Source organism: Cherax quadricarinatus, chromosome 3, assembly GCF_038502225.1.
Source record: "Cherax quadricarinatus isolate ZL_2023a chromosome 3, ASM3850222v1, whole genome shotgun sequence".
In the NCBI taxonomy this organism is placed as follows: domain Eukaryota; kingdom Metazoa; phylum Arthropoda; class Malacostraca; order Decapoda; family Parastacidae; genus Cherax; species Cherax quadricarinatus.
This window is the reverse complement of record NC_091294.1, coordinates 7779175-7803529: the sequence shown is the minus strand read 5'-3', so window position 1 is coordinate 7803529 and position 24355 is coordinate 7779175. Positions and strand designations below refer to the sequence as shown.

The 24355-nt window shown below is 39.2% G+C and overlaps 1 protein-coding gene across 1 annotated transcript in view; it reads right to left on the bottom strand.

Moving 5' to 3' along the window:
• Positions 1-24355, bottom strand: part of LOC128684104 (protein disulfide-isomerase A5) — a gene marked incomplete in the record, with an annotated part of 148850 nt that overhangs the window by 57845 nt on the left and 66650 nt on the right. The window contains 2 exon segments of the mRNA XM_070090096.1: positions 7376-7544; positions 21877-22094. Of these exon segments, the coding sequence (XP_069946197.1) occupies positions 7376-7544; positions 21877-22094 (387 nt within the window).

Here is a 24355-nt window from a genome sequence, read left to right as displayed (position 1 = left end):
GCTTACTATAACCCACTTTTCACATCCAATCTTTATTTTACTCCACATAAACCTTGAATTAATACATTTATAGTCCCTCTTTTCCTGCCATAGCTTATCCTTCAACATTATTGCTACTCCTTCTTTAGCTCTAACTCTATTTGAAACCCCTGACCTAATCCCATTTATTCCTCTCCACTGAAACTCTCCCACCCCCTTCAGCTTTGTTTCACTTAAAGCCAGGACATCCAGCTTCTTCTCATTCATAACATCCACATACTCTGATAATTATACTTATGTATACCTGTACCTAAATAAACTTGCACACTGTGCTAGTGTGCAGGTACGTATTAAAATCGTAAAGTGTGTCTTATGTTTCGAGACACCATATTAGTAATGATGATGATAATAATCATAATAATAATAATAATAATAATAATAATTTTCCATGGGGAAGTGGAACAGAATTCTTCCTTCGTAAGCCATGTGTGTTGTCAGAGGCGACTAAAATGCCGGGAGCAAGGGGCTAGTAACCTCTTCTCCTGTATATACAGTGGACCCTCACCTAACGCTATTAATCCATTCCTGAGAGCTCAACGTTAGGCGAAATTATCGTTAGGCGAATTAATTTTCCCCATAAGAAATAATGGAAATCAAATTAATCCGTTCCTGACATCCCAAAGTATGAAAAAAAATAAATTTTTACCACATGAAATATTAATTTTAATACACACAAACTGAAGAAGACATGCACAGTTACATGACACTTACCTTTATTGAAGATCTGGTGATGATTGATGGGATGGGAGGAGGGGAAACTGTGGATGGTGTTAATGTGTAGAAGGGGAATCCCCTTCCATTAGGACTTGAGGTGGCAAGTCCTTTTCCGGGGTTACTTCCCTTCTTCTTTTAATGCCACTAGGACCAGCTTCAGAGTCACTGGACCTCTGTCGCACAACATATCTGTCCATAGAGGCCTGTACCTCCCGTTCCTTTATGACATTCCTAAAGTGTTTCACAACATTGTCAGTGAAATAGTCACCAGCACGGCTTGCAATAGCTGTGCGAGGGTGATTTTCATCAAAAAAGGTTTGCACTTTAAGCCGCATTGCACACATTCCTTAATCTTTGAAGTAGGCAACTTCCTCAATTTCTCTATCCCCTCCTCTGGAGCAGTTTCCTCAGGTGTGGCCTCTTGCTGTTGAAGATGATCTAGCAGCTCATCAGTGGTTAGTTCTTCATTGTCCTCCTCCACCAACTCTTCCACATCCTCCCCACTAACCTCCAACCCCAAGGACTTCCCCAATGCCACAATGGATTCCTCAACTGGCATAGGATTCCCAGGGTTAGCCTCAAACCCTTCAAAATCCCTTTTGTCTACACATTTTGGCCACAGTTTCTTCCAAGCAGAGTTCAAGGACCTCTTAGTCACTTCCTCCCAAGCCTTACCTATAATGTTTACACAACTGAGGATGCTAAAGTGATCTCTCCAAAACTCTCTTAGAGTGAATTGAGTTTCTGAGGTCACTACAAAGCACCTTTTGAACATAGCTTTTGTGTACAGTTTCTTGAAATTGGAAATGACCTGCTGGTCCATGGGTTGCAGGAGAGGAGTGGTATTAGGAGGCAAAAACTTGACCTTAATGAAGCTCATTTACACAGAGAGTCGCTCTGCCACGTCTGAAGGATGACCAGGAGCATTGTCTAATACCAGGAGGCACTTAAGGTCTAATTTCTTTTCAATTAGGTAATTTTTCACAGTGGGGGCAAATGCATGGTGTAACCAGTCATAGAAAAAGTCCCTAGTGACCCATGCCTTACTGTTTGCCCTCCACAGCACACACAAATTAGCCTTGAGGACACTGTTTTTCCTGAACACTCTGGGAGTTTCTGAGCGATACACCAAAAAAGGCTTCACTTTGCAATCACCACTAGCATTGGCACACATCAACAGAGTAAGCCTGTCTTTCATAGGCTTATGTCCTGGGAGTACCTTTTCCTCCTGAGTAATGTAGGTCCTGCTTGGCATTTTATTCCAAAACAGGCCTGTTTTGTCACAATTAAACACTTGTTCAGGTTTCAGTCCTTCACTGTCTATGTACTCCTTGAATTCCTGCACATATTTTTCAGCTGCTTTGTGGTCCAAACTGGCAGCCTCACAATGCCTTATCACATTATGTATGCCACTATGATTCTTAAATCTCTCAAACCAACCTTTGCTGGCCTTAAATTCACTCACATCATCACTAGTTGCAGGCATTTTTCTAATTAAATCGTCATGCAACTTCCTAGCCTTTTCACATATGATCGCTTGAGAGATGCTATCTCCTGCTATCTGTTTTTCGTTTATCCACACCAATAACAGCCTCTCAACATCTTCTATCACTTGCGATCTCTGTTTCGAAAACAAAGTTGCACCTCTGGCAAGAACAGCTTCCTTGATTGTCATGTTCTTGGCCACAATAATAGCGATGGTTGATTGGGGTTTTTGTGTACAACCTGGCCAGCTCGGAGACACGCACTCCACTTTCATACTTAGCAATGATCTCTTTCTTCATATCCATAGTAATTCTCACTCTTTTTGCTGTAGGGTTGGCACTAGAAGCTTTCTTGGGGCCCATGGTGACTTATTTTGCAGCTGCAATCACTAAAAAGGCTGTGATAATATGAAATGTTCCGATTGTATGCTTGGAAGCGACCGCGGTGGCTGGCTTGTAAACACTGGCACCCACTGAACAAGTGAGGCGGGCTCAGGCCGCACGTGGACGCGTCTCGAATGAATTGCGTTGAGCGAGTTTTTTAGCGCTAGCCGAGGCAAAATTTTTGCGTTAAAATGTATCGCTAGGCAGATTTAACGTTATGCGATGCGTTCGTTAGGCGAGGGTCCACTATACATGTATTACTAAATTTAAAAGGAGAAACTTTCGTTTTTCCTTTTGGGCCACCCCACCTCAGTGGGATATGGCTGGTACATTGAAAGAATAATAATAATAATAATAATCACCGAGTCTCGTTAAATGTCGTATATTAAGTTAATAGTATACATATTTTCATTAATCCATCTATGATATTTTTTCAAAATTATATAATAAACACGATACATAACATATAAAGATGATAAATACACCCTACAGTAGAATAAATAAACATAAATATGAGATGTGGTAGCCAGACTTGTACGAGTGACGCCACATTAGTAATATTAAAAACAATCACCGAATCTCATTAAATGTCGTATATTATGTTAATATACATCTTTCTTTCTTTCAACACACCAGCCGTATCCCACCAAGGCAGGGTGGCCCAAAAAGAAAAACGAAAGTTTCTCTTTTAAATTTAGTAATTTATACGGGAGAAGGGGCTACTATCTCCTTGCTCCCGGCATTTTAGTCGCCTCTTACAACACGTATGGCTTACAGAGGAAGAATTCTGTTCCACTTCCCCATGGAGATAAGAGGAAATAAACAAGAACTAGAAAGAAAATAGAAGAATACCCAGAGGGGTGTGTATATATATGCTTGAACATGTATGTGTAGTGTGACCTAAGTGCAAGTAGAAGTAGCAAGACATACCTGAAATCTTGCATGTTTATGAGACAGACAAAAGACACCAGCAATCCTACCATCATGTAAAACAATTACAGGTTTTCGTTGTACACTCGCTTGGCAGGATGGTAGTACCTCCCTGGGCAGTTGCTGTTTACCAACCTACTACCTAGGGTTAATATACATATTTTCATTAATCCATCTATGATATTTTTTCAAAATTATATAATAAACACGATACATAACATATAATGATGACAAATACATCCCACAGTAGAATAAATAAACATAAATATGAGATGTGGTAGCCAGACTTGTACCAATGATGGCAAGAATAACATTTTTCTCTAGTGAAACATAAGAGAAAATGTGTTACTGGGGGTAACTGTAGAAAATTATTCCTTTCGTATGTAAGTTAGTTTATTCAGGTATACACAAATACAGTTACATAAATTATCATACATAACAGCATACATGTATGTGTAGAGAACCTAGGATAACCCAAAAAAGTCAGACAGGGTGACTTATTTCCATTGCCTTTACTCAGAGCGTCATTTCTTCTAAATGGTGTTACACGAGAATGGGAGTGTTCTTTTTTATTTATTCTACCGTATCAATGTAGAGACAACTTGTACACAAACCAGACATGTACACTTTGTTTGTTTACAAAACTTGCATTCGCCTGGTTTGTTTACATAACTCTGCGCCTGTCCTCCCGCATGTACTCATTCTCTTACTCTCTCTCTCATTTATTCGTTTTACCTCATTTACTCACCCCTGACACTACATTAAGACTACAAATATTTTAAGGTAAATAATGAGTGAATTGCACATGCATTTTATTGCTCTGGGATTCTTAATTAAATGTCATAGAATATTGTATGGGTTTAATGGCCTGGTATGGTAGCCCAGGTGGCTGCATGATAGAAAAAACATGATAGAAAAACCTTTTCTGAATGTAATGAAACAAAAAGTTCGTAATCTGATGGAAAACCTATCGAATTACACTCCCGCAAAGTTAGCTGTTTAGCATTTTCGCCCACTCTGAGCACTATTTTGTGCCAATTTCTTTGTTCCACTCGACCAAACTCATAGCTATTTCATTAGAACTCCTCTTGTTCTATTGAGTACAAGAAACTGCTCATTTACCTATTTCAACTACACAAAAAAGTTATCAAAAATTAATAATTTGGCCAATTTCACACAAAATTCAAGAAAGGCCAATTTCAAAATAGGGGACAGAATAAACAATGCAGATATTCTTGGCACTAAAATAAAATTTTCTCTGTTCATCTGTCACGTCTTGAGGCCCTCTTATATTACGCTTGCTTGTCATTTTGAATTTTTATTCACACAAAAAATAGAAGATTTACTGTTATTCAGACTACTGCATAATTATAATAATTTTATATATAATATCAGCACATTCGTGAATGCATATTAGACCTGCCAGCTGACATGTATTGGATGCATGATGTGATTTGTTTACTCCTGAACATCGTCGAAAATCTAACATTTTGAGCTCAATTTCAAGCTATTTTTAGTCTGTAAACCATTCAAAATCACCTATTTCTGTAATATATCTTCCATACTATCAAATGAGACCAAGAAAACAAGAATACAACCATAAATATCATATGAAAATATGCTGCAAAGTCACTGTTTTAAACCTAAAACAGGGTTGCAGTTTTTTTTTTCTCATGCACTGCTTGCTGCAGGATTTTTTTATATTGCACACAACCATGCAGACCCATTCTCTTATATGTAGGCCAACCAGTTTTCCCCAGCAAGATTTGAAGCCCCTAGAAGTTTGGCGTTGCATTACGGGACTGACACTGGCTTACAAGCCATAATTTTATGGGACCAACACCGAAGGGGTTAAAATAGCAAATTTGTGAGGTTTTCTTGGTTGCTTTTTATGGTGTTACTGGCTGTTTCTTAGTATCATTTGACAGAATGGAGGGCTTACTACTGAAAAAGAGATGATTTTCATTTGTTTCAAGAATGAAGGCAGCTTGAAATTGGGCTCAAAAAAATGGTAATATTTGATTTCTGACGATTTTCCTGAGGACGGATAAAGCCCCCTAAACCCTGTGGTCTGTTTTATGGATTTTTAAGAAGTTTCATTCAATTAGTGGGATGCCATAACTATGACCAATCATTTCTGGTTATATTTAATCAGGGAAGTAGAGAAAATCTTATATTTTTGTGATTATGAATTCAAAATGAAAGGCAAGTAAGAGTCCTGGGGAAGTGATTAATGAACACAGGAAATGTTGTTTTGGAGACAGGACTGTCTATATTGTTTATTTTACACACTATTTTTAAATTGGTATTATTTTAATTTTGTGTAAACTAACTTAATTACTGACTTTTGTGCACTTTACAGTTAAACGGGCAGTTTCTGGTGCTTAATTAACAGAATGGAAGGCCTACTAGTGAAGTAGCTAAAAATGGAGCAATGAAATTAGCTTAAAATTGGGATCAAAGTAGGTGAAATCGCTGATGCATAAATTGCCCAAGACTGCTAACTTTGCACCTGTGTAATTTCGTAAGTTTTCCATCAAATTTTGTACTTTTGGTGCCATTACCTTCAGGAAACCATTCTCTACCATTTCAGATTAAAAAAAAAGTGGACATTGGAAGCAATATTAATTTCAGGTGGTCTAGACAGTGAAAGGGTGACAAGGTGGGACAATGAGCTGAAGACAACTAGTTTTCCCTTACAAACTCAAATAGGTGATTACCTTTTGAGGGTCCCCAATCTGAAAATTCCCTACAGCAAATTTGACAAAAAACTGACGAAATTACGCTCACGAATTCTGCTGTGTCAGCGATATTTATGCATCGTCGATTCTGCCCACTTTGAGTAATATTTTTGGCCAATTACACTGTTCCATTAGACCAAATTCTTAGCTATTTCACTAGTATATATTCTATTTTATCTACTGCATACAAGATATTGCCCAATCAACTATTTCAACTACCTAATAAAGTGAACAGAAATTGGTAATTTGGCCAATTTCAAACAAAGTTCAAAATATTCCAATTTTAAATAGGGTCCAGAATAAACAATGCAGGCACTCCTGGCACTAAAACAACATTTCCTCTGTTTATTAGTTATGTTTCCAGGCTTTACGGATGAATTCAATTTTGATTTTTTATTCACAAAGAATTTTTATTCATATCAAAAAATAGATTTACTGTTATGCAATATTGTAATAACTGTATAAATAATATCAGCACATTCATGTACGCACATTAGATCCACCAGCTGACGTGTACTGGACATGTGATGTGATATATTTACTCTTGAACACCGGCAAAAATTGAACATTTTTGCTACCTTGGGCTCAATTTCAAGCTATTTTCAGTACTGAAGCCAATCAAAATCATCTCTATTTCTGTAATATATCTTCCATTCTATCAAATGAGGCCAAAAAACTGCAAACACAACTGTAAAAACCATACAAAAATACACTGCAAAGTTGCTGTTTTAATCCAATGACACAGTCGCGTTTTTTTCCCCTCATTATGCATTGCGTGATGCAGGATTTGTTTCATATGGTGCACACTTACCACGTAACTGCATTCTCTCATATCTAGGCCCAAATTTACTGCTCACAGTTTATCTGAGTGAGCTGAGCTCATGACGTAGTACCAGGGCTTGGACCCTGGCTTCAAAGACGTAGAACTACGGGACCAATCCACAAAGGGTTAAAAAAAATCGATACATGACCCAATATGTTCTAAATTTTAACAAACGACTTGCCTAAAGGAATATATACCTACAATAAAAGCCTTATTCTGTACATCATCAGTCTCCCTTAATTTAAACCAAGGTCACTCACCTTTATGAATTCATGAAATGTAGTATCAGTGAGATGAGCCACGTCACTAGGTGTGTCAGACCAAACCTCCTCTTTGGGCTTCTCTGGTGCCTTCCCAGGATTTCTCATAAATGCTACAATTCCTGCTTTATTATTTTCCCCTTCATATGTGTACTTTGGGACCCCATTTCTGCAATTAACAAAATATTCTCAGATCATATAAGATATACCAAATATGATGCAATTGCAAAACACATTTTTTGCTTAAAATGTTTAGATTAATATGTCATCCTTTCAAATTCACAGGATTCCTTATTTTTTTAACACGTTGGCCGCCTCCCAACGAGGCAGAGTGACCCAAAAAAGAAAGACACTTTCACTATCACTCATACATAATCTCTGTCTTTGCAGAGGCGCTCATATATGACAGTTCAGATGTCACTCCAAACAGCAAATACAGTGGTCCCTCAATAATCGTCCGGCCTGAAAGTCGTCCATTTTGGAAATAGTCGCGTTATTTCGTCTAAACATGGGCTCGCAAATGGTCCATTAACTCGCTAATCGTCTTTCGTCCTGGACGCGTACTCACAGCTCTGAGCCGCGTCGGCCTCCCTTCCCAGCCAGTGTGCCATAGCTTACCAGTGAGCGATGGTCCCCTCACGTATTCATACAAAATATTTCATAATATTCCATTCATTTTAGTGCTTGCAAGTGCTAAATAAGCTACCATGGCTCCAAAGAAAACTCCTAGTGCCAAGCCTTTGTTAGACAAGGTGAGAAATACGATTGAATTTAAGAAAAACATCATTGAACAATATGAAAGTGGCGTACGTGTGGGCGAACTGGCCAGGATGTATAACAAATCCCGTACAACCATATTTTCCATCATAACCAAGAAAAAGGAAATCAAGGAAGCTGTTGTTGCAAAAGAGGTAAATATGCTGACAAAAATGAGATCACCAGTACTCGAAGAGTTTAAGAAGTTATTGTTGGTGTGGATAAACGAGAAACAATTAGCAGGAGATAGTCTTATGACGTCGATTATTTGTGAAAATGCTAGGCAGTTGCATGACGATTTGGTAAAGAAATTGCCTGCAACTAGTGGTGATGCGAGTGAATTTAAGGCCAGCAAAGGCTGGTCTGAGAGATTTAAGAAGCGTACTGGCATACACAGTGTGATAAGGCATGGTGAGGCTGCCAGTTCAGACCAAAAAGCGGCTGAAAAATATGTGCAGGAATTCAAGGAGTACATAGAGGCTGAAGGACTGAAACCTGAACAAGTGTTCAATTGTGATGAAACAGGCCTCTTTTGGAAGAAAATGCCAAAGAGGACCTACATTACTCAGGAAGAAAAGGCACTGCCAGGACACAAGCCTATGAAAGACAGGCTGATGCTCATGTTCTGTGCTAATGCTAGTGGGGATTTCAAAGTGAAGCCGTTACTAGTGTACCATTCTGAAAATCCCAGTGTGTTCAAGAAAAACAATGTTATGAAGAGTAAATTGTGTGTGTTTTGGAGATCTAATAATAAGGCATGGGTCACCAGGGAAATTTTCGTCGAGTGGTTCAATGAAGTGTTTGGCCCTAGAATGAAGAATTACCTCCTGGAAAAGAAATTGGATCTCAAGTGCCTCCTAGTAATGGACAATGCACCTGCTCATCCTCCAAACTTGGATGACCTAATTCTGAAGGAGTTTGGGTTCATCACAGTTAAGTTCTTGCCCCTGAATACCACTCCTCTCCTCCAGCCCATAGACCAGCAGATCATTTCAAACTTTAAAAAACTCTACACCAAAGCAATGTTTGAAAGGTGCTTTAATGTGACCTCAGACACTCACTTGACCCTAAGAGATTTTTGGAAAGAACACTTCAGTATTCTCCATTGCATAAGCCTTATAGGTAAGGCTTGGGAGGGAGTGACTACCAGGACTTTGAACTCTGCTTGGAGAAACTTGTGGCCAGATTGTGTCCACAGGAGGGATTTTGAAGGGTTTGAGGCAGCCCCTGATGAGCCTATGTCAGTTATGAACTCTACTGTGGCACTGGGGAGTTCCATGGGGTTGGATGTGAGTTTGGAGGATGTGGAAGAGTTGGTGGAGGACCACAATGAAGAGCTAACCACTGAGGAACTGCAAGAGCTTCAGCAGGAACAGCAACAGATCGCAGCTCAGAATCTTGCTGCAGAGGATCAAGAGCCCCTAACCCTCACCAGCATCAAGGTTCCTTGACACTGGTGAGGGGCTCTTGAGCTAGGGAATTGGATCTGTGCTCCAGTTCCCTAAATTAATAATAATAATAATAATAATATCTTAGGTAGTAGGTTGGTAGACAGCAACCGCCCAGGGAGGTACTACTGTCCTGCCACGTGAGTGTAAAATGAAAACCTGTAATTATTTTACATGATGGTAGGATTGCTGGTGTCCTTTTTTCTGTCTCATGAACATGCAAGATTTCAGGTATGTCTTGCTACTTCTACTTACACTTAGGTCACACTACACATACATGTACAAGCATATATATACACACCCCTCTGGGTTTTCTTTTATTTTCTTTCTAGTTCTTATTCTTGTTTATTTCCTCTTATCTCCATGGGGAAGTGGAACAAAATTTTTCCTCCGTAAGCCATGCGTGTTGTCAGAGGCGATAAAATGCCGGGAGCAAGGGGCTAGTAACCTCTTCTCCTGTATATATTACTAAATGTAGAAGGAGAAACTTTCATTTTTCCTTTTGGGCCACCCTGCCTCGGTGGGATACGGCCAGTGTGTTGAAAGAAAGAATGAAAGAATAATAATATACAGTGGATCCCCGCATAACGATTACCTCCGAATGCGACCAATTATGTAAGTGTATTTATGTAAGCGCGTTTGTACGTGTATGTTTGGGGGTCTGATTTGGACTAATCTACTTCACAATATTCCTTATGGGAACAAATTCGGTCAGTACTGGCACCTGAACATACTTCTGGAGTGAAAAAATATCGTTAACCGGGGGTCCACTGTATAGGTAGTAGGTTGGTAGACAGCAACCACCCAGGTGTGTACTACCGTCCCGCCAAGTGAGTGTGAAACGAAAGCCTGTAATTGTTTTACATGACGGTAGGATTGCTGGTGTCCATTTTTCTGTCTCATGAACATGCAAGGTTTCAGGTACGTCTTGCTACTTCTACTTACACTTAGGTCACACTACACATACATGTTTTTTTTTTTTTTTTTCAACAAGTCGGCCGTCTCCCACCGAGGCAGGGCGACCCAAAAAAGAAAGAAAATCCCCAAAAAGAAAATACTTTCATCATCATTCAACACTTTCACCACACTCGCACATTATCACTGTTTTTGCAGAGGTGCTCAGAATACAACAGTCTAGAAGCATACACATATAAAGATACACAACATATCCCTCCAAACTGCCAATATCCCAAACCCCTCCTTTAAAGTGCAGGCATTGTACTTCCCATTTCCAGGACTCAAGTCCGACTATACGAAAATAACCGGTTTCCCTGAATCCCTTCACTAAATATTACCCTGCTCACACTCCAACAGATCGTCAGGTCCCAAGTACCATTCATCTCCATTCACTCCTATCTAACACGCTCACGCACGCTTGCTGGAAGTCCAAGCCCCTTGCCCACAAAACCTCCTTTACCCCCTCTCTCCAACCCTTTCGAGGACGACCCCTACCCCGCCTTCCTTCCCCTATAGATTTATATGCTTTCCATGTCATTCTACTTTGATCCATTCTCTCTAAATGACCAACCCACCTCAACAACCCCTCTTCTGCCCTCTGACTAATGCTTTTATTAACTCCACACCTTCTCCTAATTTCCACACTCCGAATTTTCTGCATAATATTTACACCACACATTGCCCTTAAACAGGACATCTCCACTGCCTCCAACCGTCTCCTCGCTGCTGCATTTACCACCCAAGCTTCACACCCATATAAGAGTGTTGGTACTACTATACTTTCATACCTTCCCTTCTTTGCCTCCATAGATAACGTTTTTTGACTCCACATATACCTCAACGCACCACTCACCGTTTTTCCCTCATCAATTCTATGATTAACCTCATCCTTCATAAATCCATCCGCCGACACGTCAACTCCCAAGTATCTGAAAACATTCACTTCTTCCATACTCCTCCTCCCCAATTTGATATCCAATTTTTCTTTATCTAAACCATTTGACACCCTCATCACCTTACTCTTTTCTATGTTCACTTTCAACTTTCTACCTTTACACACATTCCCAAACTCATCCACTAACCTTTGCAATTTTTCTTTAGAATCTCCCATAAGCACAGTATCATCAGCAAAAAGTAACTGTGTCAATTCCCATTTTGAATTTGATTCCCCATAATTTAATCCCACCCCTCTCCCAAACACCCTAGCATTTACTTCCTTTACAACCCCATCTATAAATATATTAAACAACCATGGTGACATTACACATCCCTGTCTAAGACCTACTTTTACCGGGAAGTAGTCTCCCTCTCTTCTACACACCCTAACCTGAGCCTCACTATCCTCATAAAAACTCTTTACAGCATTTAATAACTTACCACATATTCCATATACTTGCAACATCTGCCACATTGCTCCTCTATCCACTCTATCATATGCCTTTTCTAAATCCATAAACGCAATAAAAACTTCCCTATCTTTATCTAAATACTGTTCACATATATGCTTCAATGTAAACACCTGATCTACACATCCCCTACCCACTCTGAAACCTCCTTGCTCATCCGCAATCCTACATTCTGTCTTACCTCTAATTCTTTCAATTATAACCCTACCGTACACTTTTCCTGGTATACTCAGTAAGCTTATTCCTCTATAATTTTTACAGTCTCTTTTGTCCCCTTTCCCTTTATATAAAGGGACTATACATGCTCTCCGCCAATCCCTAGGTACCTTCCCCTCTTTCATACATTTATTAAACAAAAGTACCAAACACTCCAACATTATATCCCCCCCTGCTTTTAACATTTCTGTCATGATCCCATCAGTTCCAGCTGCTTTACCCCCTTTCATTTTACGTAATGCCTCAAGTACCTCCCCCACACTTACATTCTGCTCTTCTTCACTCCTAAAAGATGGTATACCTCCCTGACCAGTGCATGAAATTACTGCCTCTGTTTCTTCCTTAACATTTAAAAGTTCCTCAAAATATTCTCGCCATCTACCTAATACCTCCATCTCCCCATCTACTAACTCCCCTACTCTGTTTTTAACTGACAAATCCATATTTTCCCTAGGCTTTCTTAACTTGTTTAACTCACTCCAAAATTTTTTCTTATTTTCATTAAAATTTCTTGACAGTGCCTCTCCCACTCTATCATCTGCTCTCCTTTTGCACTCTCTCACCACTCTCTTTACCTTTCTTTTACTCTCCATATACTCTGCTCTTCTTATAACACTTCTGCTTTGTAAAAACCTCTCATAAGCTACCTTTTTCTCTTTTATCACACCCTTTACTTCATCATTCCACCAATCACTCCTCTTTCCTCCTGCCCCCACCCTCCTATAACCACAAACTTCTGCCCCACATTCTAATACTGCATTTTTAAAACTATTCCAACCCTCTTCAACCCCCCCACTACTCATCTTTCAACTAGCCCACCTTTCTGCCAATAGTCACTTATATCTCACCCAAACTTCCTCCTCCCTTAGTTTATACACTTTCACCTCCCTCTTACTTGTTGTTGCCACCTTCCTCTTTTCCCATCTACCTCTTACTCTAACTGTAGCTACAACTAAATAATGATCCGATATATCAGTTGCCCCTCTATAAACATGTACATCCTGGAGCCTACCCATCAACCTTTTATCCACCAATACATAATCTAATAAACTACTTTCATTACGTGCTACATCATACCTTGTATATTTATTTATCCTCTTTTTCATAAAATATGTATTACTTATTACCAAATTTCTTTCTACACAGAGCTCAATTAAAGGCTCCCCATTTACATTTACCCCTGGCACCCCAAATTTACCTATTACTCCCTCCATAACATTTTTACCCACTTTAGCATTGAAATCCCCAACCACCATTACTCTCACACTTGATTCAAAACTCCCCACACATTCACTCAACATTTCCCAAAATCTCTCTCTCTCCTCTACACTTCTCTCTTCTCCAGGTGCATACACGCTTATTATAACCCACTTTTCACATCCAATCTTTATTTTACTCCACATAATCCTTGAATTAATACATTTATAGTCCCTCTTTTCCTGCCATAGCTTATCCTTCAACATTATTGCTTCTCCTTCTTTAGCTCTAACTCTATTTGAAACCCCTGACCTAATCCCATTTATTCCTCTCCACTGAAACTCTCCCACCCCCTTCAGCTTTGTTTCACTTAAAGCCAGGACATCCAACATCTTCTCATTCATAACATCCACAATCATCTCTTTCTTATCATCTGCACAACATCCACGCACATTCAGACTTCCCACTTTGACAATTTTCTTCTTCTTATTCTTTTTAGTAATCTTTACAGGAAAAGGGGTTACTAGCCCATTGTTCCCGGCATTTTAGTTGACTTTTACAACACGCATGGCTTACGGAGGAAAGATTCTTATTCCACTTCCCCATGGATATAAAAGGAAAATTAATAAGACCAAGAACTATTAAGATAAAATCAAAGAAAACTCAGATGAGTGTGTATAAATAAATGTGTACATGTATGTGTAGTGTGACCTAAGTGTAAGTAGAAGTAGCAAGACATGCCTGTAATCTTGCATATTTATGAGACAGACAAAAGACATCAGCAATCCTACCATCATGTATAACAATCACAGGCTTTCGTTTTACACTCACTTGTACAAGCGTATATATACACACACCCCTCTGGGTTTTCTGCTATTTTCTTTCTAGTTCTTCTTCTTGTTTATTTCCTCTTATCTCCATGGGGAAGTGGAACAGAATTCTTCCTCCGTAAGCCATACGTGTTGTAAGAAGTGACTAAAATGCCGGGAGCAAGGGGCTAGTGACCCCTTCTCCTGTATAAATTACTAAATTTAAAAAGAGAAACTTTTGTTTTTCTTTTTGGGCCACCCCGCCTCGGTGGGATGCGGCCGGTGTGTTGAAAGAAAGAAAGAAAGAAATAATAATAATAATATGTATTAACACTGCCATTAGTTGGTGCAGCTAACGCCACAACATCAGATGAGCTGTGCAATGTTTAAGTTGCAATGGAAGCATTTCTCGTGTTATGCTTGCGTTTTGTGCAGTTATTTTGACAAATTTCTTTTTTCTAACCATGGGTCCTAAGAAAGTAAGTGCAAAGGGCAGTGCTGAGAAGAAAAAGATGATGATGTCCGTGGAGTTAAACCAGGAAATCATAGATTAACACAAGCGAGGTGTGCATTAAGAGTGTAGCAAGTAAATCAGCCAAAAGTGAACAAAAAATAAAAAACAAATTGTAACAGTTCAGTTCAGTAATGAAGTGTAGCATTACGAGTGTAGCAAGTAAGTTAAGTGATTAAGCGACAGAAAAAGGACGAAATGAAACGAACTCCTCCAATGTTATTGTTGGTGTTTATAGGGCCACTGACAGCATACGCCGCTCTGCCTATCTTTTCCCATCCTCAATGTCCGCCAGCATCTCTGCTGCAAGGTAAGTGTGTATATTCACTTTATATAACCAATTTATTTCTTTACATTCTCTATTACATTTTATGTTTTTATACAATATTTCTTGTTTATAAATATATTGTTTCAGTGTTTTCCTTATTAAACTAGTGATCTAGTACAGTTAGCCTCACACACACACTCCGTTTTCTCTCATAATAAGAGCATGGGAAGATATGGTCAGAGCAGGAGTGGGAATGGCCGCCACCGCTAGTCACATGATGACACATTTTATTCATTCTAGAGTATATGTCATGTTTCTATGCTATTTATGTTGTTTATTATGTCAAATTAGATGAACTGTGATAGATAAATAAGCCGTAGAGTTGATATTAGCATCATATTGAAGTACTATTTTGTCTTTCATCCCGAGAGCAGAAATTCAGCTGGAACAGATCAATGGCATTTCAGTTAATTTAAATGAGGAAAATTGATTGGCATACGAGCAAATTGAGTTATGAGCTAGGTAACGGAATGGATTAGACTTGTAAGTCAAGGTTCCACTATTTCTAGTGGTATTTCAGTGGTCAGTAGTCACGGGTCGTGAGCTACTGTGGGGATTAGTGTGGAGGGTTAAAAAGCCATGGCTTGCTTCTGCAGTGTTTTAAAATCTGAGGTTGGAGTGTTGAAGGAGGTCCTACTTCTCCAGGAGGAAACCAGAAGGCTGAAGGTTCGCCTCAACACGTTTGGGAGCGAGTGTGAGGTGACCAGAGTGGTTGAGGGGAATGAGGCTACCAGCAGTGAGGTGCAGTCTGTCACTCACTGCGAGGAGGCTGAAGGTGGGAAGGACATAAAGGCTACTAGCGGTGACATGCAGTCCAACACCTCCAGCAGTGATCTGGAAAGTGGTAGCCACTTTAGGTGGCAAGTGGTTCAAATTCAGGAAGAAGGAAAATAAGGAAGGTTAACAGTGATGTGAAGGTAGGAAATCGATTCTCTCTTCTCCAGGACGAGTGTACTTCAGTGGCTAGTGATATTAAAGGTACCACTGACTCCCTTGCTAATCAAGGTAAGAATATTCTGATTGTAGGAGATTCTCAGGTGAGATATATGGACCGTGCTTTTTGTAACAGAGATAGAAAGGTCAGACAGAGGGTGTGCCTACCAGGAGATGGTGTTGATGACATTGTCAGCAGGTTGGATAATATTATGTCAGATAATGGGAACAAGCCTGTTATCTGTCTTAGTGCTGGTGGAAATGACACTGGGAAGGGCAGGAGATGAGCTGCTGGATAAGTACAGGTCAGCCATAGAAGTAGTCAGGTCTAAGGGAGGGATCCCAATCATATGTAGCATTTTCCCTAGAAAGGGAGTGGGCAATGAATGGATGTCTAGGGCAACTGGTATAAATGCTGGCTAGACAGGTACTGCAAAGAACTTGCAATCTCATTCATTGATAACTGGGACAAATTCTATGGCATACATCATATGTATGCAAGGGATGGGGTTCATCTCTCTGGAGCTGGAGTGGTTGCATCAGCCAATTCGATTGAGGGGGCTATTATGACTTGTCTAGGACTTTAAACTGATAGATTATAGAGGTATGGGTGTTTGTGGGTGTTATGGGATTATGGGACCCAACACATATTGATGTATATAAGTAACAGTTACTCTGGAATACCTAATTATATTGAATTGATGGGGAATCAGCCCTAAATGTCATAAGGGCAGATCACTCTTACGGCTTTAAGGCAGCTGAATAAAGCTTGTTTTTCTCAATATAATAGGTTATACTATAGACACACAAACACACAATTTAAATAAGTAGTTTATAAAGTTGTATTTCTTTTTGTAAAAGCAAAATAAGGTGTGGTAGAATTGTGATAACTAGAGAATTGTGCTTGGCAACAGTCTTTTGTTGTTTTGATGGGTGTGAGAGGAGCTTAGCTAGGCTCCTCCCTCTCCCTGACTCTTTTTGTTGGCTTCAAGCTGGTAGGACCCCTGGGTCCTTCTTTTTATTTTTTGGGGGCATTATGTGTGCCCCAGGGGTGAGTTTTATACCTTAAGTTGTAGCCACCATACTCAGGGTGACTAAAGTGTGTCAAAACACTGGTTAGTCCAGAGATTAGTCAAGAAGAGAGAAGGGCAAATTGTTGAGATGCTCCATGTGGGCTGTTCCCAGGAGAGCAGCTAAGGAGTGTGCAGACTTATGTTTTGTATATTGTACATTCTGTATATATCTACCTGAATCTAGGTAGTAGGTTGGTAGACAGCAACCGCCCAGGGAGGTACTACCGTCCTGCCAAGTGAGTGTAAAACGGAAGCCTGTAATTGTTTTACATGATGGTAGGATTGCTGGTGTCCATTTTTCTGTCTCATAAACATGCAAGATTTCAGGTATGTCTTGCTACTTCTACTTACACTTAGGTCACACTACACATACATGTACAAGCATATATATACACAGCCCTCTGGGTTTTCTAATATTTTCTTACTAGTTCTTGTTCTTGTTGTTTATTTCCTTACCTCCATGGGGAAGTGGAACAGAATTCTTCCTCCGTAAGCCATGCGTGTTGTAGGAGGCAACTAAAATGCCGGGAGCAAGGGGCTAGTAACCTCTTCTCCTGTATATATTACTAAATGTAAAAGGAGAAGCTTTCGTTTTTCCTTTTGGGCCACCCCGCCTCGGTGGGATACGGCCGGTGTGTTGAAAGAAGAAAGAAAGATCTACCTGAATATAAGTATCTATTTTGTGGTAGAAGTAGTTTAAATAACCTGTGGAGAGGGCTGGTGAAAGGATTTCAGAGACACTGAGGATGATCAATCATGAATGTAAGTATTACCCTAGACTGATAAGGCCCTTATGTAAAAGCTACCCCACACTAGAACATGTAGCGAGAACCTTACTATCAAAGTAATAAGGACAACAACATAACAGTGGGAAACAATCAGGCTGCAGCACTAGGGTTGAAAACAGCAGATATTACCAGAATACCCCAGGGATATGCTTAAAAGGCAAAATTCAAAATAGAGTTGCTATTAAAGAAAAAGCAATTGTTCAACAAACAGAGATAGTAGAGGGCAACGAGTGACTAGCTCCCTTAAGGTTTACTATACAAATAGTAGGAGTCTAAGAAATAAGATGGATGAGCTAAGATTACTTGCAAGTGCAGGTAATATAGATATTACTGCTATAACAGAGACCTGGTTCAACTTGAAGGATAGAGAAATGCCTTCTGAATGCAACATACAGGGTTGTAAACTATTCCACACTGACAGGGTCAACAGGAAGGGTGGTGGAGTGGCGATGTATGTCAGAGATAATTTAAACTGTTGTGTTAGACAAGATGTAAGATTAGAAACATCTGACACAGAATCTGTTTCTCGAAGGTCGTGAAAAATTAATTTTGGGTGTGACTTATAGGCCCCTAAACCTTGATAGGGAGTGTGGTAAGCTGCTTTGGGACGAAATTCGTAAGGCATCTAGCTGTGAAAAAGTTGTGATAATGGGAGATTTTAACTTCAGACAAATTGATTGGAACAATGTGACAGGAAATCTCCAGTCTAGTGACTTTCTTGATACGGTTCAGGATTGCTTTTTGAAACAGTGTGACAAAACCAAGTAGAGGAAACAACCTGCTTGACTTGGTTCTTGCCAACAAAGAATCACTAGTTAATGATCTTGAGGTTAATGATGATTGGGGAAAGCGATCACAAATCACTTAGATTCAACATATCATGGAATTACCCAAATAACTGCAATCAAGTCTTTGTCCCAGACTTCTGCTTGGTTGACTTCATGGGACTGAGAAATTACCTGGGTGGGCTAAACTGGGATGACCTGACTATGGGTCAGGTAGGTGGTGTTGGTTGCCAATATGACGTATTTCCGAGTATAGTGCTAGCTGCCCAGACAACTTTTGTTCCGAGTAGGGAAATTAGATCTAACAAAAATGATCCCAAATGGATAAACAATTTATTAAAACATCTCACTGGTCAAGAGAGGCACATATAGGCATATCAAAGGAGGGAAAGCGCAGTTAAGAAATCAATATATTCAATTAGAGAGAGAAATAAAAAAAGGAATAAGAATAGCAAAAAGTGATTATGAGGTTAAAGTCGCAAGAGATTCGAAGACTAACCCAAAAGGTTTCTTTTAGGTATACAGAAGTGACAGGTCCTTAGATTCGAACTATAGACCAATAAGCCTTACCTCCATAGTGGGAAAATTTATGTAATCAATAATGCCAAAACAATTCGTAGCCATCTTGATAGGCATAAATTGACTAATGAATCTCAACATGGTTTTACAAAGGGGCATTTCTGTCTTATGAATTTACTAACTTTTTTCACTAAGGTATTTGAGGAGGTAGATCATGGTACTGAATATGATATTGTGTATATGGACTACAGTAAGGCTTTTGATAGAATTTCACATCAGAGGCTACTGAGGAAACTTAAGGCACATGGAATAGGAGGAAAAAATTTTTCCTGGGCAGAGGCATGGTTGACAAATAGGCAGAAGAGAGTTTGCATAAATGGGGAGAAATCAGAATGGGGGCACATCACAAGCGGTGTTCCACAGGGTCAATGTTGGGCCCTTTGTTGTTCACAATTTACATAAACGATATAGATTAGGGAATAAATAGTGATATAAGAAAATATGCTGATGGTACCAAAATAGGCCGTCCAATTCATTCTAATGAGGACATTAGAGCACTCCAGGATGATTTGAATAGACTGATGCAGTGGTTAGAAAAGTGGCAGATGCAGTTTAACCCTTAAACTGTCCAAACGTAGATCTACATTGACACGCATAGTGCTCCGAACGTAGATCTACGTCCAATTTTACATGCTTTCAAATGGAGAAAATCAAGGTTGGAGCGCTATGCACGTCAACATTGATCTACGTTTGGACAGTTTAAGGGTTAATAGACAAATGCAAAGTTCTAAATGTTGTACAGGAAAATAACCATGCCACATATAAACTAAATAATGTAGATTTTAATATTACTGACTGCAAAAAAGGATTTAGGAGTTCTAGTTAGCAGTAATCTGAAACCAAGACAGCAGTGCATAAGTGTTCGCAATAAAGCTAACAGAATCCTTCGCTTCATATCAAGAAGTATAAATAATAGAAGTCCTCAGGTTGTTCTTCAACTCTATATATCTTTGGTTATGCCTCATTTAGATTATGCTGCACAGTTCTGGTCACCATATTACAGAATGGATATAAATGCATTGGAAAAAACAAAAGAGGATGACAAAGTTGATCCCATGTATCAGAAATCTTCCCTATGAGGATAGACTGAGGGCCCTGAATCTGCACTCTCAAGAAAGGCGTAGAATTCGGGGGTATTTGACTGAGATGTATAAATGGAAAACAGGAATTAACCCTTTCAGGGTTTCTGATGTACTAGTACGGCTTACGCACAAGGGTTATTGACGTACTAGAACACCTAAATTATAGCGCCTTCAAGTCTAGTGAGAGAAAGCTGGTAGGCCTACATATGAAAGAATGGGTCTATATGGTCAGTGTGCATAGTATAAAAAAAAAATCCTGCAGCACACAGTGCATAATAAGAAAAAAAAAAAAAAAGCTCCGACCGTGTTTTTGGTTTAAAACAGCGATTTTGCAGTGTATTTTCGTATTTTATTTACGGTTGTATTCTAGTTTTCCTGGTCTCATTTTATAGAATGGAAGACATATTACAGAAATTGAGATGATTTTGATTGGTTTCATAATGAAAAGTACCTTGAAATTGAGCTCAAAGTAGCAAATTTCAAAAGTAAACAAACCATGCCAAGCATCCAATACATGTCAACTGGCGAGTCTAATATTCTTTTACAAGTGCACTGATATTATTTATACCATTTCTACACTAATGCAGTAGTCTGCATAACAGTAAATCTTCTATTTTATGTGAGAATAAAAATTCAAAGTGGAAAGCAAAATAGATGTAAGAGGGGCCTGGGGACGTGACTAATGAACAGAGAAAATGTCATTTTAGTGCCAGGAATGTCTGTCTTGCTTATTCTCGACCCTATTTGGAAATTGGCATCTTCTGAAATTTGTGTGAAATTGGCAAAATTGCCAATTTCTGACCACTTTATTGGATACTTGAGATCAGTAAATGGGTGGTTTCTTGTGATCATTTGATAGAAAAAAATGGAGCTCTAGTGAAATAGATATGACTTTTGTTGACTAGTACATTGAAATTGGCTGAAAATAGGGCTAAAAGTGGGCGAAATCGCCGATGCGTCAACATCGCTAACTTTGCAAGAGCATAATTCCGTAAATTTTCCATCAAATTTCATACTTTTGGTGTCATTATGATCGGGAAAAAATTCTCTATCTTTTCATAAGAAAATATAATTTTCTTTTTCTGAAAAATTTTCAACCCTGAGAACAAGTTTAGGAGAGGGCCTCTTGATCCTAAAAGGGTTGAGCCTGTAGCAGGCATATGTAAGTGTGTTAAATCAAAGCAAGTGGATAGTGTTTTTTATGGCTTGAAGTGTTGCTGAACATGATCAAAATAACATTTATGAAGAGATTCGAGGAATAGGTTAGCCTAACTTAAGTTCGGGAGTTGGAAAATACATGCCTTGATTCTGAAGGAGGGGTGGGTACCATGTTTGTACACTTTTGGTAAGACATTTATTGAATGAAGGATGGTGAATGTGTTTCCTCTCTTAGGTCACCCTATCTTTGTAGAGAAAGTACCTTCAACACAAGGAAAGAGGGAGGGGTCATGACCCCCTTGCTCCTCCTTGTTGGATGTGGAGAAATCACCTTCAATAGAATGGAGCAGCAAGGAGATCATGATCCCTACAGTTGGAGGTAATCTCTCCACAACTTTGGTGGGAGATGGCAGTGAAAAAAAAAAAAAAAAAAAAAAAAAAAATCAAATGAAGTGTGTAAAATCTTTAGACTTACTCAAAGTATACAAGTGTTGGAAAGCCAGTAATATTATATTTGATCCTGGCTGCAGAGTTTTCTGGTTTGTTAACGTCCATGGCAACGAGGGTGTGAGTGTCTTTGAGCTCAGTAGCTGCTGATGAATAATCTGGCTTCAGGCGTTTACAGAACCCACACCACGGTGCGTAGAACATCATCATAAAAGTCTTTTCTTTTTTTAATAATCGTGTAAGGGCCTGAGAGAAGAAAGATAAATTTCAGTTTCTAAAAGAGAATAATGAAAACAGAAAGCATAGCATTCATTTTTATGTATTCATTAATAAGTGTGCACCACATCAATTGACTACCATACTGGTTACCAAAACTATCTTCCCTTCCAGCTTTAATAAAAGTAAGAGGAATATTAACAAAAATGTAACAATGAATTGCAGTATTTTTTTTAGCAAAATGGCCATCTTTCACTGAGGCATGGTGACCCGAAAAAGAAGAAACACTTTCACCATCATTCACTCCATCACTGCCTTGCTAAATTTGTTGACAGCACCTCACCCACTTTCTCACTGCTCACCTTTTACATTACCTTACCACTCTTTTAACCTCTCTTTTATTCTCAATACATTCCACATTCCTTATATCACTTCTGTTTTGTAAAAATCTCCTGCACCCACCCTTCTATATCCATAAACTTTTGGTATATACTCTAACTTGACTGCATTCTTAAATCTACCCTATACCATTTCAACCTCCTCATTACCTATACTCTCACTAGCCCAACTTTCTCCCAATAGCTGCTTATATTTTCCCCTAACTACCTCCACTTTTAGTTTATGTTGCAGTTTAAAAACTGTAGTGTAAAGCACCATTCTGGCAAGACAGTGATGGAGTGAATGATGGTGAAAGTTTTTCTTTTTTGGGCCACCCTGCCTTGGTGGGAATCGGCCAGTGTGCTAATAAAAAAAAAAAAAAAATTTCACCTGTCTCTTACTCGCTCATGCCATTCTCCTTTTACCCCCATCTACCTCTTTCTCTTACTGTAGCTACAATTAAATAATGTTATATCTGTTGCCCCTCTATAAACATACACATCCAGAAGTCTACCCATCAACCTTTTATCAGCCAATATACAGTCAAACAACTTACTGTCATTACACCCAATATCATATCACCTATACAGTGGAACCCAGAGTTTCGGCCACCTCTAGCTTCAGCCGCTTTGAGTTTTGAGCACTTTTTTCAGCTAAATTTTGTCCCGAGCTTCACACTGTGCCCCGTGTTTCAGCCAGCGTACCAGACCTGTCCGCCTGCCCAAGAAGGCGTCGTAGGTCAGTGTGGCTGTTTATCCTTGAGTGAACATTACCCTCCATGGTGGAGGCAGTGGTTGAGGCAGTGATAGAGGCAGTGGTTGAGGCAGTGGTTGAGGCAGTGGTTGAGGCAGTGGTTGAGGCAGTGGTTGAGGCAGTGGTGGAGGCAGTGGTGGAGGCAGTGGTGGAGGCAGTGGTGGAGGCAGTGGTGGAGGCAGTGGTGGAGGCAGTGGTGGAGGCAATAATAAATCCTCCCTCTTTCCTCCTCCCTATCTTCCAGATGCCAACAAAAGTCTTCAATAAAGGTAGGTAAATGCGATTTTAAATGTTTATTTATCCATTTTATTACTCATTTAAGTACTGTATGAATTTATAATTGTTTTGTGTATGTAAAACTATAGTTATTCTTTAAAAAATGTATTTTTTGTGAATATTTTTGTGGGTCTGGAACGGATTAATTGAATTTACATTATTTCTTATGGGAAATATTGCTTTGGCTTTCGGCCGCTTTGAGTTTAGCCCAAGCTTCTGGAATGAATTAAGGCCGAAACTCAAGGTTCATTTGTACTTATTTATCCTCTTTTTTTTTTTTCTTAAAATATATATTACCTATTATGAAACGTCTTTCTATTTTTAGTTTAATCAAAGGCCTCCAATATCATTTACCCTTAACACCCAAAACTTACCTATTATTCCTTCTACAACTGTTTATTCCACTTTAGCATTCAAGTCCCCTACCACAATTATTCTCTCACTTGGTTCAAAACTACCTTGACATCTCCTTAATCCTTCCTCTGTAAGCCATGCGTGTCATAACTAAAATGCTGGGAGCAAGGGGCTAGTAATTCTTTCTTCTGTATAAACTACTATATATAAAACGAATGGATTTGACAGTTAAAAATGCAAGAGAAGAGTTTAAATGGTGAGTTAAGAGGTATTGGGAAGATGGAGGGAATATTTTGAGGAATTGTTAAATGTTGATGAAGATAGAGAAGCTGTGATTTTGTGCATAGTGCAAGTAGGAATAACATCTTGTAGGAGTGAGAAAGAGCTAGCTGCGATTGTGGGGAAGTTCGTGAGGCAGTGGGTAGAATGAAAAGTGGTTAGGCAGCTGGGATTGATGGGATAAAGATAGAAATGTTAAAAGCAGGTGGGGATATAGTTTTGGAGTGGTTGGTGCTTTTATTTAATAAATG